Source organism: Saccopteryx leptura, chromosome 3, assembly GCF_036850995.1.
Source record: "Saccopteryx leptura isolate mSacLep1 chromosome 3, mSacLep1_pri_phased_curated, whole genome shotgun sequence".
NCBI lineage: Eukaryota > Metazoa > Chordata > Mammalia > Chiroptera > Emballonuridae > Saccopteryx > Saccopteryx leptura.
In genome coordinates this window covers 256,963,322-256,979,843 of record NC_089505.1, presented here as the reverse complement: position 1 = coordinate 256,979,843, position 16,522 = coordinate 256,963,322, and the positions used below count along the sequence as shown (strand labels likewise).

Here is a 16,522-nt window from a genome sequence, read left to right as displayed (position 1 = left end):
GGGATAGAGCATTGTTGTACGGACATCTGGGTTCGATCCCTGGTCAGGGCACACATGAGAAGCAACCATCTGCTTCTCTTCCCCTCCCCCGTCCCTCCTCTCTCTGTCTTTTCCTCTCGCGGCCAATAGCTTGATTGTTTCGATCGTCTGCCCTGGGCACTAAGGATAGCTTGGTTGATTGGCACATCAGCCCCAGACAGGAGTTGCCAGGTGGATCCTACTCCAGGCGCATGCAGGAGTCTGTCTCTATTGCCTCTCCTCTCACTTTAGATAGATAGATAGATAGATAGATAGATAGATAGATAGATAGATAGATAGATAGATAAAGATAAGATAAATACTCCTGGGATCTTTATTGAGCTGTATTAAACCCATATGTCATGAATTTGTGGAGAATTGCTTTATTTTTTACGGTGGCAAGTCTTCAATCCGTGAGCATGGAATAGCTCTCCATTCATTTGTCTTCTTTAATGTCTTCAATATTAAGTATTTTTATGCTATTCTAAATGGAAGTAGGTTTTTAAGTTTTCTCTAATTGTTCATAATATTGAAATACAGTCAATCTTTGTATATTGACATTGTGTCCTATGACCTTGCTAATAAATTCATTTAATTTTTCTTTGTTGGGTTCCTTTTCAATATGCCTTTGTCTTGCCTTTTTGCACTAGTTAGGACCTGATGTTGAATAGAAGTGGTGAGAACAGACATCCTTGCCTTGTTCCCTGTCTTAAGGGGAGAGCATTAAATATCTATTAAGTATATAATATTTAATTAGTTTTTCTTAAATGCCCTTTCTCAGGTTGAGTAAGTTCTTTATTTCTAGTTTGCAGAGTTATAGTAAATGGGTATTGAATTTTGTCAAACGCATCTATTATTGAGCTGTAAGTTTTCTTTTTTATTATATCAGTATTATCTATTACATTGATTTTTTTTTTTAACATTACACCAATCTTCTGGGTTAAACTCCACTCAGTCATGAGGTATTATTACTTTTATATATTACTGTATTTGCTTGCTCATGTTTTATTAATGAATTTTTTTGTTTGTGTTTATGAGGGATATTTCTCTCTAGTTTTTTTGTGTGTGATACCTTCAAGTTTGATATCAGGGTAATACTGACCTCATAAAATGGGATGGTGTTTACTTCTCTTTTCTGAATTTGTGTAGTATTTGTGTTATTTATCCCATAAATGTATGATAAAAATTACAGTGACTCTATAATTGTTTTATAGGAAGGTTTTTAATTATGGATTTAGTGTTTTTAATCAATATAGTGCTATTTAAATTTTTTATTCTTTAATATATTTTGATAATATCTGTCTTTTAAGGAATTTTGTTCATTTATCTAAGTTTTCAAATTTATTGGCATAAAGTTGTTCATAGTGGTTTCTTTTTTTAAATTTTTTATTTATTGATTTTAGAGAAAAGGGTAGAATGGGAACAAAGAGAGAAACATCATTTGTTGTTCCACTTATTTATGCATTCATCGGTTGATGCTTATATGTGCCCTCACTGGGGATTGAACCTGCAACCTTGGCATACGGGGATGACATTCTGATCAACTGAGCTACCCGGCCAGGGCCACACATGGTGGTTTCTTTCACTTTCTTTTATTTTCTTTTTTTTCTTTCTCTTTCTTTCTCTTTCTTTCTTTCCTTCCTCTTTCCCTCCCTCCTCCCTCCCTTGCTCCCTCCCTTCTTCTCTCCCTTCCTTCTTTCTGTGATAGGAGGGGAGATAGACTCCCCTATGCACCCTGACCAGAATCCAACTGGCAACCCTCATCTGTGGCTGAGGCTCTGCCCATCTGGGGCCATACTTGCAACCAAGCTATTTTTAGTGCCTGAGGTGGAGGCTCCATGGAGCCATCCTCGGTGCCCAGGGCCAACACTTGAACCAATCAAACCACTGGCTACAAGAGGGAAAGAGAGAGAGAGAAGGGAGAGAGGGAAGAGTAGAGAAGCAGATGGTCACTTGAGCAAAAAACATTTTAAAGACTTTTTTGTGAGTTCTTCTTTCAATTCCCATTCTCAAATTGTATTTTTCAGGGTTATAGTTATTTTTTATAGAAAATTATTAGAATTAAAAGATGACTTCACTGTCAAATTAGATTTAGAGAAATAAATATATATAGTTTTCCCTAACATTTTTCTGTATTTAATTGCATTGGGACTTTGAAATCATTGCCCTCATCTTTCCCCCTGAAAGTTTTCACCAAGTAAAAAGAAGGAAAATAATTAAAATGAACCCCTGTTAAGTACTTTCAGTTTGATTTCTCTGTATATTTATTTTTTACCCAGAGGTAATTTGTTAGTTTTAAAAAACCATGGTTTTTAAGGATTTTAGTGTTTGGAAGTAATAAGTGCATTGGAGAAATATATAGAACTTATTTTTAGGACATTGATTTTCTGTTATTAGGGAAAAAGGAGAAACCAAAGAAGTTCACTAAACAGCCGAAAAAGCAGATGTCTTCACCCTGTGGTCAGAAGAAAGAAAAGGCATTGGAAAAGGTACTCTAAATTATATACTGCTCACAAAAATTAGGGCTATTTCAAAATGGATATGATGCTATAAAATATGTCCTAATTTTGGTGAGCAGTGTATGTTACTCTTCTAAAATTTATATTGAAAAATAAATGAGCAAGTATAACCAGGAGAAATTTAAAATATAATGCAAAGTGAATGATGTTTTATAAAGACTGAGATTAAAGATCTCTAAGGTATAAAGATCTCTAAGGTATAAAAGGAAAGTGGAGAACAGTATGTAGAGTATGCTACCATTTCTGTAGTATAGGTGAGGCAGTATATGTATATGAATTTATATATATATAAAATATCTCTGGAAAGCTATGTAAGAAATTGATAAGATTGGTTCTCTCTAAGGAATGTCTGGGGGGCAGAGGCTTTTTACTACATCTGCTCTTTGTACCTTTTGAATTTTGAAGCAGTATTACTTATTCAAAAAATAAAATACGTTAAAAAAATAAAATAAAATACATAACCAGACCAGGCAGGGGAGCAGTGGATAGAGCGTCGGACGGGGACGTGGAGGACCCAGGTTCGAAACCCCGAGGTTGCCGGCTTGAGTGCAGACTCATTCGGCTTGAGTAGGGGCTCACCAGCTTGAGCGAGGGATCACTGACTTGAGCGTGGGATCACAGACATGACCCCATGGTCGCTGGCTTGAGCCCAAAGGTTGCTGGCTTAAAGCCCAAGGTTGCTGGCCTGAGCAAGGGGTCACTTGCTATGCTGTAGCCTCCTGGTCAAGGCACATATGAGAAAACAATCCCTGAACAACTAAGGAGCTGCAACGAAGAGTTGTTGTTTCTCATCTCTTTCCCTTCCTGTCTGTCTGTCCCCGTCTGTCCCTCTCTCTGACTCTCTCTCTCTCTGTCTCTGTCAAAAAAGAAAAAAAGTGAATAGACTTTAAAATAAGATAAATTAAAAGAGAAATAGACTTAATTTTCTTTTTTTTAATTTAGTGAGAGGAGGGGAGGCAGAGACAGATCCCCGCATGTGTCCTGACCAGGCTACACCCGGCAAGCCCACTAGGGAGCGATGCTCTTCCCATCAGGGGCTCTTGCTCCATTGCAACCAGTGCCATTTTTTTAAGCGGCTGAGGTGGAGACCATGGAGCCATCCTCAGGGCCTGGGGCCAACTCGTTCCAATCAAGCCATGGCTGCAGGAAGGAAGGAGAAGAGAGAGAGAGAGAGAGAAGCGAGAGGGGCAGGGGTGGAGAAGCAGATGGGTGCTTCTCCTGTGTGCCCTGACTGGGAATAGAACCAAGATAGCCACACGCTGGGCCAATACTCTAACACTGAGCCAACCAGCCAGAGCCAGCTTATTCTTTTTATTTGTTATATTATTTTCCACATGAACAACTGTAACTTTCACCCCACCCTCTATTTAATGGTCTTTTTTTTTTAATTTAATGGTCTTTTAAAGTAATTCTTATTCCCCTATGTCACCAAAGGAAGAGGTAAGAAGCCAGGTAGGAATAGGACAGTAATAACCACCGTTGGGTAAAAGAGAAACCATGGGTTCCAGAACTGAGTGAAAGCTGGGGTTGAGTGAGACAGTTCCACACAATGACATTGACCGGGTTGTATTTCCTGAATTATAAAAGATTGTAAAAGTGGGGTCTTCTGGGTCAGACAAATGTGGGTTCAAATTCTAGGTTTGTTTCTCTTTGGACAAGTTTTTTAATCTCTACAAACCTGTTTTATTATAGTGATAATAATAACACCTGTTTCACACGGTTTTTGTCAAGTTTAAATGAAATGATACTGGTAATACTCTTGGTACAGCATTTTGCACTCAATAAATGTAAGCTCCTTTAATTATTAACTATAGCACTAATCAGTAAATATATTCTAATTGGACCTTAATGTTGTCTACTCTTTTTTAGTCAACTTCTAGAGATGTGTCTCCTTTCATGTGAGTATTGCTCCTGAATCCAATAGGATGTTGACTCTTCAAGCATCAATGCTGATTTTTGTTTAATTTTTCCCTAGTGTGAGTATGCAGAAGAATAAGTGGGATGCCACAAGATCCTTGAGATTCAACCAGGACGCACAAAGAGAAGATGGTAAGTTTTATTATTTGGGTAATGTACAAGTTTGACATAAATGACAGTGATGGGAATCTTGTATTATGAAGTATGATGAATAGCTTTAAAGATTTCAACTGGAATGAGGCCCTGAATTAACACATTTCCTAGACATCAACCAGAGTTTCATTACCAATCACAGTAGATAGTGTATTACTATATTTTATGTATGTATGATGTCGAGGGCTCTCAGACTGACTTTTGCTCAGTATCTTCACTCTAAAGATGGCAAAATATGTTCTAGGGTACTTTACAGTAATGTTAAAAGCATCATAAGGCATACTCTCCCTCTGAGGAATACACCCATGCCTTTCTTCCCTCTCAAGCGAGCATCTCTTAGACCAGGGGTCCCCAAACTATGGCCTGTGGGCCGCATGCGGCCCCCTGAGGCCATTTATCCGCCCCCGCCGCACTTCCGGAAGGGGCACCTCTTTCATTGGTGGTCAGTGAGAGGAGCATAGTTCCCATTGAAATACTGGTCAGTTTGTTGATTTAAATTTACTTGTTCTTTATTTTAAATATTGTATTTGTTCCCGTTTTGTTTTTTTACTTTAAAATAAGATATGTGCAGTGTACATAGGGATTTGTTCATAGTTTTTATTATAGTTCGGCCCTCCAACAGTCTGAGGGACAGTGAACTGGCCCCCTGTGTAAAAAGTTTGGGGACCCTGTCTTATACTGTAAGGGTACCCATGAGACTTGCAACAAGGAGAGAAATAACTCAGTGAGCCCGAGCAGCCCCGCTGCGGCTCTGTCCTGTCCTGTGGTCTGTCCTGAGCCTGTCCTTGTTCCACTGTCCCCAGCTTCAATAAATGTAATCACAGAAAAGAAAACCATCACAATTGTCCATGTATGAGCCATTTTGCCACTTGTAGCCTAAAATTCTTCAAAGATAAGTAAGTCTATGTAGTCTGTAAAATATTTTCATAAAAACTTGATGATTGAAATATTTTTTGGAGAAGTGAAAGTTATAAATTATCTTCATTAAAGTAAGGTTTGTTGCCCTGGCTGGTTGGCTCAATGGTAGAGCGTCGGCCTGGCGTGCAGGAGTCCTGGGTTCGATTCCCGGCCAGGGCACACAGGAGAAGCGCCTATTTGCTTCTCCACCCCTCCCCCTCTCCTTCTTCTCTGTCTCTCTCTTCCCTCCCGCAGCCAAGGCTCCATTGGAGCAAAGTTGGCCCGGGCGCTGAGGATGGCTCTGTGGTCTCTGCCTCAGGCGCTAGAATGGCTCTGGTTGCAGCAGAGCAATGCCCCAGAGGGGCAGAGCATCGCCCCCTGGTGGGCATGCCGGGTGGAGCCCGGTTGGGCGCATGCGGGAGTCTGTCTGACTGCCTCCCTGTTTCCAACTTCAGAAAAATACAAAAAAAAAAATATATATATATATAAAAAAAAGTAAGGTTTGTTATTTTTTACCCTCAGATCAGCGGCGGATGTCTGAAATTACGGGGCACCTCATAAAGATGAGATTAGGTGATCTGGACCGAGTCAAGTCAAAGGAATCAAAAGAAGTAAGAATTGTGTACAGTACTTATGTATTGTGCTTGCTTAGATATGCCCTCATGCTCTTTTTTCATCGTGAAGAATATAGAGAGCCTGACCTGTGGTGGCACAGTGGATAAAGCATCGACCTGGAAATGCTGAGGTCGCCGGTTCGAAACCCTGGGCTTGCCTGGTCAAAGCACATATGGGAGTTGATGCTTCCTGCTCCTCCCCCCCTTCTCTCTCTCTGTCTCTCCCCTCTCTCTCTCTCTTTCTCTCTCTCTCTCCCCCCCTCCTCTCTAAAATGAATAAATAAAACAAAAACAAAAAGAATATAGAGATACTTTAAAAAGAATTTTAAAAGAATAAATTTTTTTATATTCTGTACCTGTTAGTCAATTCATTTACGTAAAAGTTTTCTGCTACCTCCTTATTATTCATGGTTCATAGGTCCTCTATAACACACGTAATAAAGTACATTGTTACTGAAAGTGTAATGTCACACCAAGAGTTAGTTAACTGCACTCTTGACCATATGCTGACTATCCAAAGGGGGACTTTCTGGAAGTTGCTGGTTTTGATTGGCCCTGCATGCAGTGCTTAGATGTTACCTCTAAAATAAGATTTTATTGGCCTGACCTGTGGTGGCGCAGTGGATAAAGTGTTGACCTGGGATGTTGAGGTCAAAATGGTTCGAAACCCTGGGCTGGCCTGGTCACAGCACATATGGGAGTTGATGCTTCTTGCCCTGCCTTCTCTAGCTCTCTATGTTTCCCCCCTCTCTAAAGTGAATAAATAAAATCTTTTTATAATAAATAAATAAAATAAGATATCTTGCTGAAAATCATGACTAGAAATGCCTGTGTTCTTACTAGAATTAGCCATAACATTATGTATTATCATAGTATTGGTATGATTTAACCCTTTGAGTAGTACGAACGTTCATGTACATCCTCGTGCCTCCTGAGTACGATCGATTTATTTTTAAAATGTGTAAGGCAACATTAAAAAAAGGCAAATGTGTGTTCTTCTTGTTTCCATAAATTGGTTATCAAACAAACATGATTTTAAGTTAATAAAACTGAAACTAATTTTATTTATTTATTTATTTTTGTATTTTTCTGAAGTTGGAAACAGAGGCAGTCAGACAGACTCCCGCATGCACCCGACCGGGATCCACCTGGCATGCCCACCAGGGGGCGATGCTCTGCCCATCTGGGGCGTTGCTCTGTTGCAACCAGAGTCATTCTAGCGCCTGAGGCAGAGGCCATAGAGCCACCTCAGAGCCTGGGCCAACTTTGCTCCAATGGAGTCTTGGCTGCGGGAGGGGAAGAGAGACAGAGAGGAAGGAGAGGGGGAGGGGTGGAGAAGCAGCTGGGCACTTCTCCTGTGTACCCTGGCCGGGAATCGAACCCGGGACTCCTGCACACCAGGCCAACGCTCTACCACTGAGCCAACCGGCCAGGGCTAATTTTGTTTTTTGAAAACTCACTCCCGGGGGTCAGTGCACATGAAAAAAACTCACTACTCAAAGGGTTAATTATAGTAAATAGTGCTCCTATTTTCTTATTTAAAAATTTACTTCTCTATAAAACTTCTAAAAGAAAACATGAGAAAATATTTTTGTGACCTGAGTTAGGCAAATATATCTTAGCTACAACACTGAAAAGTGATCCGTAAAAGAAAATAAGTTGACAAATTGTACTTCATCAAAATTTAAAAGTTCTTTTTGAAAGACAATATTAAGAAAATGAAAAGACAAGTCATAAGCTATGAAAAAATATGTATAAAACACTGAAATGGTAAAGCAGTGTTTTTTAGCTGCCAATCCACGGACTGGAGCCAAGTCTGCAAAAGAGTTAACCACTTTGATATGGTAAAAAAATTTGTATCCAGAGTATATGAATAATTCTCCAGACTCAATAATGTGAACAACTTAATTTTTAAAATGGGCAGAAGACTAACCACATACCTCTTAAAAGAAGGATATAGGTAGCAGATAAGCACATTAAAAGATGCAACATCATTAGTCATTAGGGAAATGTAATTTGAAACCTCAGTGATATATCATTATATACCAACTAGACTGTCTAAAAAAATTTTTTTAACATGTTGACAAGGATGTGGAGCAGCCAGAACTCATACCTACCAAGTAGGAATGAAACAGGAATGAGCACTTTAGGAAACAATTTGGCAGTTTTCTATAACAAATTACTGATACACAACATAAATGAATCTCTTATACATTAATGGTAAGTGAAAACAGCCAGATGCGAAAGTCTACAGACTGTATGATTCTGTTTATCTAGTTCTGGAAAAATACAAAAATGTAGGATCATAAAGCAGATCAGTGGTTCCCAAGAATTGGTAGTGTCAAATCAGTAGACTTAAAAGAGCCACAAAGGGATTCTCTTGGGGTGAGGGGACTCTACCCTGTATCCATTGTAACAACAGGTACGTCACTTTGTGCATCTGCAAAATTCAAAAAGATTTACTAAAAAGGGTGAATTTAAACATATGTAAGTTAAAATTAAAGAGCCTGAATTTTCAAAAATCAAAGTTTCTCTTTCTTTTTTTTTTTTTAATTTAATTCAGTGAGAGGAGGAGAGGCAGAGAGAGACTCCTGCATGTGCCCCAACTGGATTCACCTGGAAAGCCCACTAGGGGGCGATGCTCTGCCATTTGGGGCCCTTGCTCCATTGCAACTGGAGCCATTTTTTAGCACCTGAGGCAGAGGCCATGGAGCCATCGTCAGTGCCCAGGGCCAACTCACTGTGATTGAGCCATGGCTGCAGGAGGAGAGGAAAAAAGAGAGGGGGGGGGGAAGAGAGAGAAGCGAGAATGGGAGGGGTGAAGTGGCAGATGGGTGCTTCTCCTGGGTGCCTTGACTGGGAATTGAACCTGGGACATCCACATGCCAGTCCGATACTCTATCCACTGAGCAAACCGGCCAGGGCTAATAAAATTACTTATAAGTTAAACAGTAATGCCATTTTAATAAAGCACAACTTCTGTTGCTTCTGTAAAGATAATGATTGAATTTTGCTCCTTTACTCTGCAGTTTGCAGGAGGTATTTATTCCAGGCTTGAAGCGCAAATCAAGGCCTCAGTGCCAGTCAGTGCACGGCAGGGAAGCTCAGAGAAAAACACAAGGTAAGTCAGCATAATGAATTCAGAGTGCCATTGGCTTTGAGGTGATTTTTTTTTTCTAGGGAAAATTATATGGCACTAGAAGTATATAATTTGAGTTTTGTTTCAAGGATTAGATCATGACATTAGTAAGGACCAGATTTAACTTAAAAGTTATGACTCTAAAACATCATAAGCACAAAATTTAATCAAAGTATAGTTTTTTTAAGGTTTCTGTTTCTTTTTATTTATTTATTTTGAAGTGAGAAGGGGGGTGGTGAGGCAGATAGACTCCCACATGAGCCTGACTGGGATCTACCTGGCATGCTCTCCCGGGGGCGATGCTCTGCCCATCTGGGGAACTGCTCCGCTGCAATCAGAGCCATTCTAGCGCCTGAGGCAGAGGCCATGGAGCCATCCTCAGCACCCGGGCCAACTTTGCTCCAATGGAACCTTGGCTGTGGGAGGGGGAGAGAGAGACAGAGAGGAAGGAGAGGGGGAGGGGTGGAGAAGCAGATAGGCACTTCTGTGTGCCCTGGCCAGGAATCAAACCCAGGACTTCCACACGCCAGGCCGACGCTCTACCGCTGAGCCAACCGGCCAGGGCGAGGTTTCTGTATCTTGATTCAGCTCTGTTCTTATCCAACTGCTGATAAAAATGTAAGCTATAGTGCTACTGTGAATTAGCAGAATTTTTATACTGTTTATAGGTTATATATTATTACTTTATATGAATCATTGAAGTCTTTCTCATTCCTTGTTTTATTTTTCTTTTAAAAATCTAACTTGTGGGTCTTATGTTATTTTACATCAAAAAAAATTTTTTAAGATTAACAATTACTGAGATTTGATCATTAATACTATAGATCTAAAAGTCTTATCTGCAAAGCAGAAATCCAGAATGCTCAGAAAACCATGAGCTATTTTCCATATATCTGTGTCAGCTCAAACCTAAACTGAGCTACTAGGATGCTACTTGTAGTTTTTATTTATCCCACTTAATGTAAATGTTTACTCATTTCACTGGGAAGAAACATTAATGTGTTTGATTTTGGGGCACTGCTCCAGATCCATAATATATATATATAATGTATAAACTGTATTATCATCCCAAAATAAAAAAAATCTGAGTTATAAAATATATCTCACTGCAAGTTTTTAATGATGGATATAGAGCCACATCAAGTTTAATTAAACACGGATACTGTCAAGCAAGCATAACCTAAAGCAGCAGTAACTTCCTGTTGTTTTAAAAGCACCTCTGAACTTCTTTTCTGTTTAAAAATCTAGGTCTAAAAGCCGTTTTGGTCCAGGGCGTCCTGCGTAAAGCACCTTACCACATAACTAAAAAGGCAGAAGACACACCCCTGCACATCCGAAATTGCTCATCTCTTGAAGATCTCCTGAACAATGACTTCTCAATGTTTTAAGTTATTTATTAATTATTCTTGCAAACCACATAAATCACAATGCTAGGGGAAGTGTAAAATTAGGTTTTGTGAAATCTAATTGTAAACATGAAACTTCTTAAATCTAATTTTCTTTTATTGTGATGCTAGGCTATTTAGAAAATTATATTTACAAATTAGTTAAGACTCCTAATATTAATTTATTTATTTGAAAAAGGTCTAAACTCTCAAGTAGCTAATATTGTTTAAGACCTTAAAAAATTAGGGGAATACACCTGGTAGTGGTTCCACGCATGTTCACCGACTGTAGTGTGTCTTCTGTAAATTGTGAGATAGTATTGAGAACAGCAATTTGTGTGATGAAATTTCCCAGTGATGCTAATTTTAAGTTGGCATGGATATTAAGGGGGAACAGATCTCAAGATTGCATTAAATAAAGTTTTGTGGTGAGGTATTCTCTGTGTTGGGCAGAAGGGTTAAATTTTTTCAGTGTTATTCCATAGAAAGCATGTTAATCCAACTTTTTTTTTCTTTTGATTTTTAATGCTGATCTATTGGTCATCTGAGCTGGAATTACTCTTATTAACTCTTTCTCTGTGAAGCTAGTGCCATTCTGAGTTTGTTTTAGTGTAGTGAGTCATTTCAGTTGTATGAGATACCACTGTACAGTTCTCAGCATTCTAAATCCCAACCATATTGCTATAGCCATTCAAGTAGCCCTTTAAAACAGTTATAATCACTTATTGGCATAGGGCTGTCTAGAAGGAAAGATTCCCAAATGCATTTGATGGATGAAAAATTGCATGTATTTAAGAGAAATCAAAATAAAATTCTACAGATCATGTTTTAATTTGTCTAACCAAGCAGAAAGAGTGCTCAGGGAAAATTTGTTCCAAACCATAAGCATATAAAAAAGTATGTGTTTGGAAATTATTTATATATAGGTCTCTTAAAACTTAAGATGTACTGTTTCTAAATTAAATGAAGATCTACCTTATAACTGAAATTTCTTCAAATTATTTAGAGAACAGATTTTGATAATGTGTGACAGAACAGCACCTCTGTCGAAATGTTAGGTATTATATCGGTATACACATACAGAAAACATTATTTTTAGTGTTATTAGTTAATAAATTTAGCTAGATTTTATTTGATATTATATGTATGGCTTGGCCAAGGTTTTTGAACTTCTGTTAGGAAACTTTGTTGTAGTTTATATATTTTTCAACTGATATTTTTGAAATAGATTATAATTTTTTTATTTTTAAGAGAAAATGTTTTATAGTACATGATCTGTAAACCCTGATGAATACCAGAGTCTTGCTTAGTATACTATCATCTGATTTAAAGTGTTTAGGTATATTCATGTTATATAGTGCTGTGATGGTTACAACCAGAAGAGGAAAATACAGTCTTTTGATTCTTACCTGATAGTAACAAGGCAAATTGCTTCTCCCTAGGGGAGAAGCACTGAATTGAGTTTTATAAACCACAGTTGATTAGAATTTGATTCACTTCAGAATGTACTTTTTATTTTGTTAATGTCTGTCGTACATAACACAGGTACCATAAACATTTTATTCAAGCTCCTAATAGTATTTATTTTGCCAAATACTTTGAGGTTTTACCTTATATTAATTCTGAATTCACACTTCTGTCATTGAAATAAACATTAGTGACATAAGTAGTTTGAAAAGTTTCTTGATTTGAATCATTCCACCTTCTCAGAAAGGTCTAGATGGGCTCTAGATTACAGGTTTTCATGAAAAAGGTGAGTTTTGTTTAAGATTGTTTTAAATGAGATCCTGGTAAAGATAGAGCAAAATATTTATGGGATAAAATACTACAGGAAAGATTATCTGGTAACGGTGCTGATCCCACACTGCTATATCGTCTGTTTCCTTCCTCAGAATGCTCACAGATACTGAGATGTGCTAATTGCTTTGGAAGCTGAGGCTGAAGCCCTATCATGCTAATCTGGGAAAGCTTATTTTAATATAAAAACAAAAAATATATCTTTCACCTCTAATACCTGGAATTAATTCTTTAGTCATCCTTCAGTTATTCATTGAAGAACTATTATAAATCTCACTGACTTCTCATACCTCTCAGTTGAAAGGCACTGGGATATCTTGTCAAATTTATTTTTCTTTCTCTCTTTCTTTCTTTCTTTCTTTCTTTCTTTCTTTCTTTCTTTCTTTCTTTCTTTCTTTCTTTCCTTCCTTCCTTTCTTTCTCTCTCTCTCTCTCTCTCTCTCTCTTTCTCTTTTTCTTTCTTAAGTGAGAGGAGGGGAGATAGACTCCTGCAAATGCCTGACCGGGATCCACCTAGCAACCCCAGTCTGGGACCAATGCTTGAATTAACCAAGCTATCCTCAGTGCCTGGGGCCAACACTTGAACCATTTGAGCCACTGACTTCAAGAGGAGAAGAGAGAGAGAAGAAGGAGAGGGAAGGGAAGAGAAGAAGATGGTCACTTCTCGTGTGTGCCCTGACGGGATCGCACTCAGGCTGTCCCCGTGCTAGGCCAATGCTCTATTCCCTGAGCCAACCACCAGGGCCTGTCCGTCCATTTCTAATAGGTTAACTCTTTCACTCTAAAGTTTATCTATTGAGGAAGATGATATAGGGATAATATTATTCCCAATCTATAGGATTGTTGAGGTATTAAATGACTTACAGATCTAAAACAATTAGCACAGTACTTTCTGGCTAATAGTAAGCCCTCCATAAATGTTAAGTATTATTGTTGTTGCATTGTTATTAAATATTTAAAAAATAGTATTAAATTCTGTAAGATAAGAATTTTATATCCTTCTTACTATAACTTGAGTTGCTAAGACTTGTATAGTTGTGTGTATTTAGTGCAAGAAAGAAAAGAAGCACCTAATACTTTGGTGATTGTTACCATTTTTTACTAAACATTTTGCCTTATTTTATAGGTGGAGAAGTAAATTCAGAAAGGTAAAGGTAACCCACACACTGGGATTGTAATCGGCCTATTGGCTCATTCCCGCACCTTCTTGAAACAATTTTACCTTGGACTGCCAGAAACATTCTCTCCTGGCTCACTGGCAGCTCCTTCAAGCTAAAACCAAGGGACCCTAGTTCACTTCCTGTAGTTTCCATCTTGTGTATCCAATGGCCCACTTGGCATGTGTACTTGAAATACCAGTATGAGTCTCCAACTTAAAACAGAACTTGTGGCATATCTCCTTAACACCATCCACAACTCCCTGCTTGTTCAAGCCCAGTCTTCCCAGTTTAGTAAACGGTACTATTGCCCACCCAAGTGCACAAGCTGAAATCTAGAAGTTATTTATTCCTCTTTCCTTCATTCCCACGTTTAGTTCATCAGCACACTGCATACATCCATTTGCTTCTATCCATTATCACCACCACCCCAAGTCAGCGTCTTACATGAAGTGCTACAAGTCTCCCAAGTGATTCTCAGCTTCCACTCCAACTGCTTATCCACAAAGCAGTTGATTTTGAAATGTGACTCAGAGCACATCATTTCCCTGCTAACATCCCAGTAGATCTTCATCAACCCTAGAATAAAAAACAACCTCCACTGCTCAAGTTTACAGAGTCCTACACGACCTAGGCCCTGGCTACCTCTCAGACCTCCTTTTCCCTCTTGCTTACTACTTGTTCCTCCAAGATGTGAGCTCATTCCCACCTTTCAGTCCCTTCACATTAGCTGTTCTCACCATCTAGAAGGCTGTTTCTTATAATTCAGATTTTAGATTAGATCTTATTTCCTCTCAGGAGGCATTTCCATATATTCAATCTAAAGTAGTTACTCCCTCCCTGTGCCTTTCCCTTCCTTCTCCCCTCAAGGTGTTTTCTCTCTTTCTCCTAAACTCCCATTATTCTGCCTCTGTAAATTGCTCGCTAAAGCCCATTTCTTTTATCTCTATGACTTTTCCTCTTCCTCCTCCCCTCCCTCCTCCTCCTCCTCTTCTTCTTTTTCTTTCTTCTTCCTCCTCCTCTTCCCCTTCTCCTCCTCCTCCTTCTTCTTCTTTTTTTTTTTTTTGTATTTTTTGTATTTTTCTGAAGCCAGAACAGGGAGGCAGTCAGACAAACTCCCGCATACGCCTGACCGGGATCCACCCGGCATGCCCACCAGGGGGCGATGCTCTGCCCATCCAGGGCATCGCTCTGTTGCGACCAGAGCCACTCTAGCGCCTGAGGCAGAGGCCACAGAGCCATCCTCAGTGCCCGTGGAAACTTTGCTCAAATGGAGCCTCGGCTGCGGGAGGGGAAGAGAGAGACAGAGAGGAAGGAGAGGGGGAGGGGTGGAGAAGCAGATGGGCGCTTCTCCTATGTGCCCCGGCCGGGAATCAAACCTGGGACTCCCGCACGCCAGGCCAACGCTCTACCACTGAGCCAACCGGCCAGGGCTGCTTTTTCTTCTTTATAGGTGTGAGGAGTAGAGAGAGTGAAGCAGACTCCCGCATGCACTCTAACTGAGATCTACCTGGCAAACCCCATCTGGGGCCAATGCTTGAGTACTGAGCTATTTTTAGCACCTGAGGCTGACACACCCAACAGAGCTATCCTCAGTGCCGAGCCATGCTCAAACCAATTGAGCCACTGACTGTGGGAGGGAAAGAAGAAAGGGTAGAGAAACTGATGGTTGCTTCTCCAGTGTGCTCTGACTGAGAATCAAACCTGAGATGTCCATATGCTAGACTGACACTCTATCCACTGAGCCTCCGGCCAGGGCCATCTGTGACTTGTGTGTGTGTGTGGCAGAGACAGTGTCAGTGGGATAGATAGGGACTGACAGACAGAAAGGGAGAGAGATGAGAAACATCAATTCTTCGTTGCGGTTCCTTAGTTGTTCATTGATTTCTCATATGTGCCTTGACCAGGGGACTACAGCAAATTGAGTGACCCCTTGCTTGAGCCAGCGACCTTGGGCTCAAGCTGGTGAGCCAAGCTGGTGAGCCTTGCTCAAACCAGATGAGCCTGTGCTCAAGCTGGCAACCTCGGGGACTCGAACCTGGGTCCTCCACATCCCAGTCCGACGCTCTATCCACTGCCACCACCTGGTCAGGTCATCTGTTGACTTTCTAAATAAACTTTCCCTTTTAGTTTGAAAAAAAAAAAAACTACCCAAGTCACTTCCATCATATCATCATAGTTTATTTCTGTATGAATGTGCTATTATTGTTCTAATATTTTTCTTTTTTAATTTTTTTGCAATGTGTCTCTCATGCCAGAAAGTGAAATTAAATGCATCAAAATTGGAAAAGCAGTAAAACTGTATTCACAGATGACATGATCTTATAGACAGAAAATCCTAAGAAAGTTACTAAAAAACAGAACATATAATTAAGTTCAGCAAGATTTCTGGATTCAAGGTCAATATACAAAAGTCAACTGATTTCTATACACTAGCAATGAAAAGTCTGAAAATGAAATACTGGTAATTGTTCTTTTTACAATAGCATCAAAAAGAATAAACTAAGAATAAATGTAACAAAAGAAATGTAAAGCATTCTGAAAACTATAAAATATCATTGAAAGAAATGAGTTAAATAATAGAAGGACCATTCCATGTTTATAGATCACAACGTTTAAATGTTAAGATGGCACAACTCCTCAGAGTTTCACCACAATTCCTATCAGAACCCCAGCTGACTTGTTGGTAGAAATTGACAAACTGATCCTAAAATTCATGTGGAAACTCAAGGGACCTAGAACAGCTAACACAGTTTTGAAAAAGAACAAAGAGGATTTACCATTTGTTCTAAAATCTTACTGTTGAGCTACAGAGATCTAGTCAATGTAGGACTAGCATATTATGTACATATCAATGGAACAAAATTGAGAGTCAGAAATAAACCCATCTATTTATGGCCATCTGATTGTCAACAACAGTCCCAAGA

General features: G+C 39.3%; 2 protein-coding genes across 4 annotated transcripts in view; both read left to right on the top strand.

Moving 5' to 3' along the window:
- SANBR (SANT and BTB domain regulator of CSR) overlaps positions 1-12,367 on the top strand; it is a 108,792-nt gene extending 96,425 nt beyond the window's left edge. For all 3 annotated transcript variants that reach the window (XM_066378195.1, XM_066378194.1, XM_066378196.1), the window contains 6 exons: positions 2,416-2,507; positions 4,407-4,435; positions 4,513-4,586; positions 6,027-6,115; positions 9,148-9,239; positions 10,506-12,367. In XM_066378195.1, the coding sequence (XP_066234292.1) occupies positions 2,416-2,507; positions 4,407-4,435; positions 4,513-4,586; positions 6,027-6,115; positions 9,148-9,239; positions 10,506-10,542 (413 nt within the window). In that variant the 3' untranslated portion in view covers positions 10,543-12,367. The remainder of the gene's footprint in view (positions 1-2,415; positions 2,508-4,406; positions 4,436-4,512; positions 4,587-6,026; positions 6,116-9,147; positions 9,240-10,505) is intronic.
- The window catches only part of REL (REL proto-oncogene, NF-kB subunit), a 428,703-nt gene that overhangs the window by 233,362 nt on the left and 178,819 nt on the right, over positions 1-16,522 (top strand). The window lies entirely within an intron of this gene.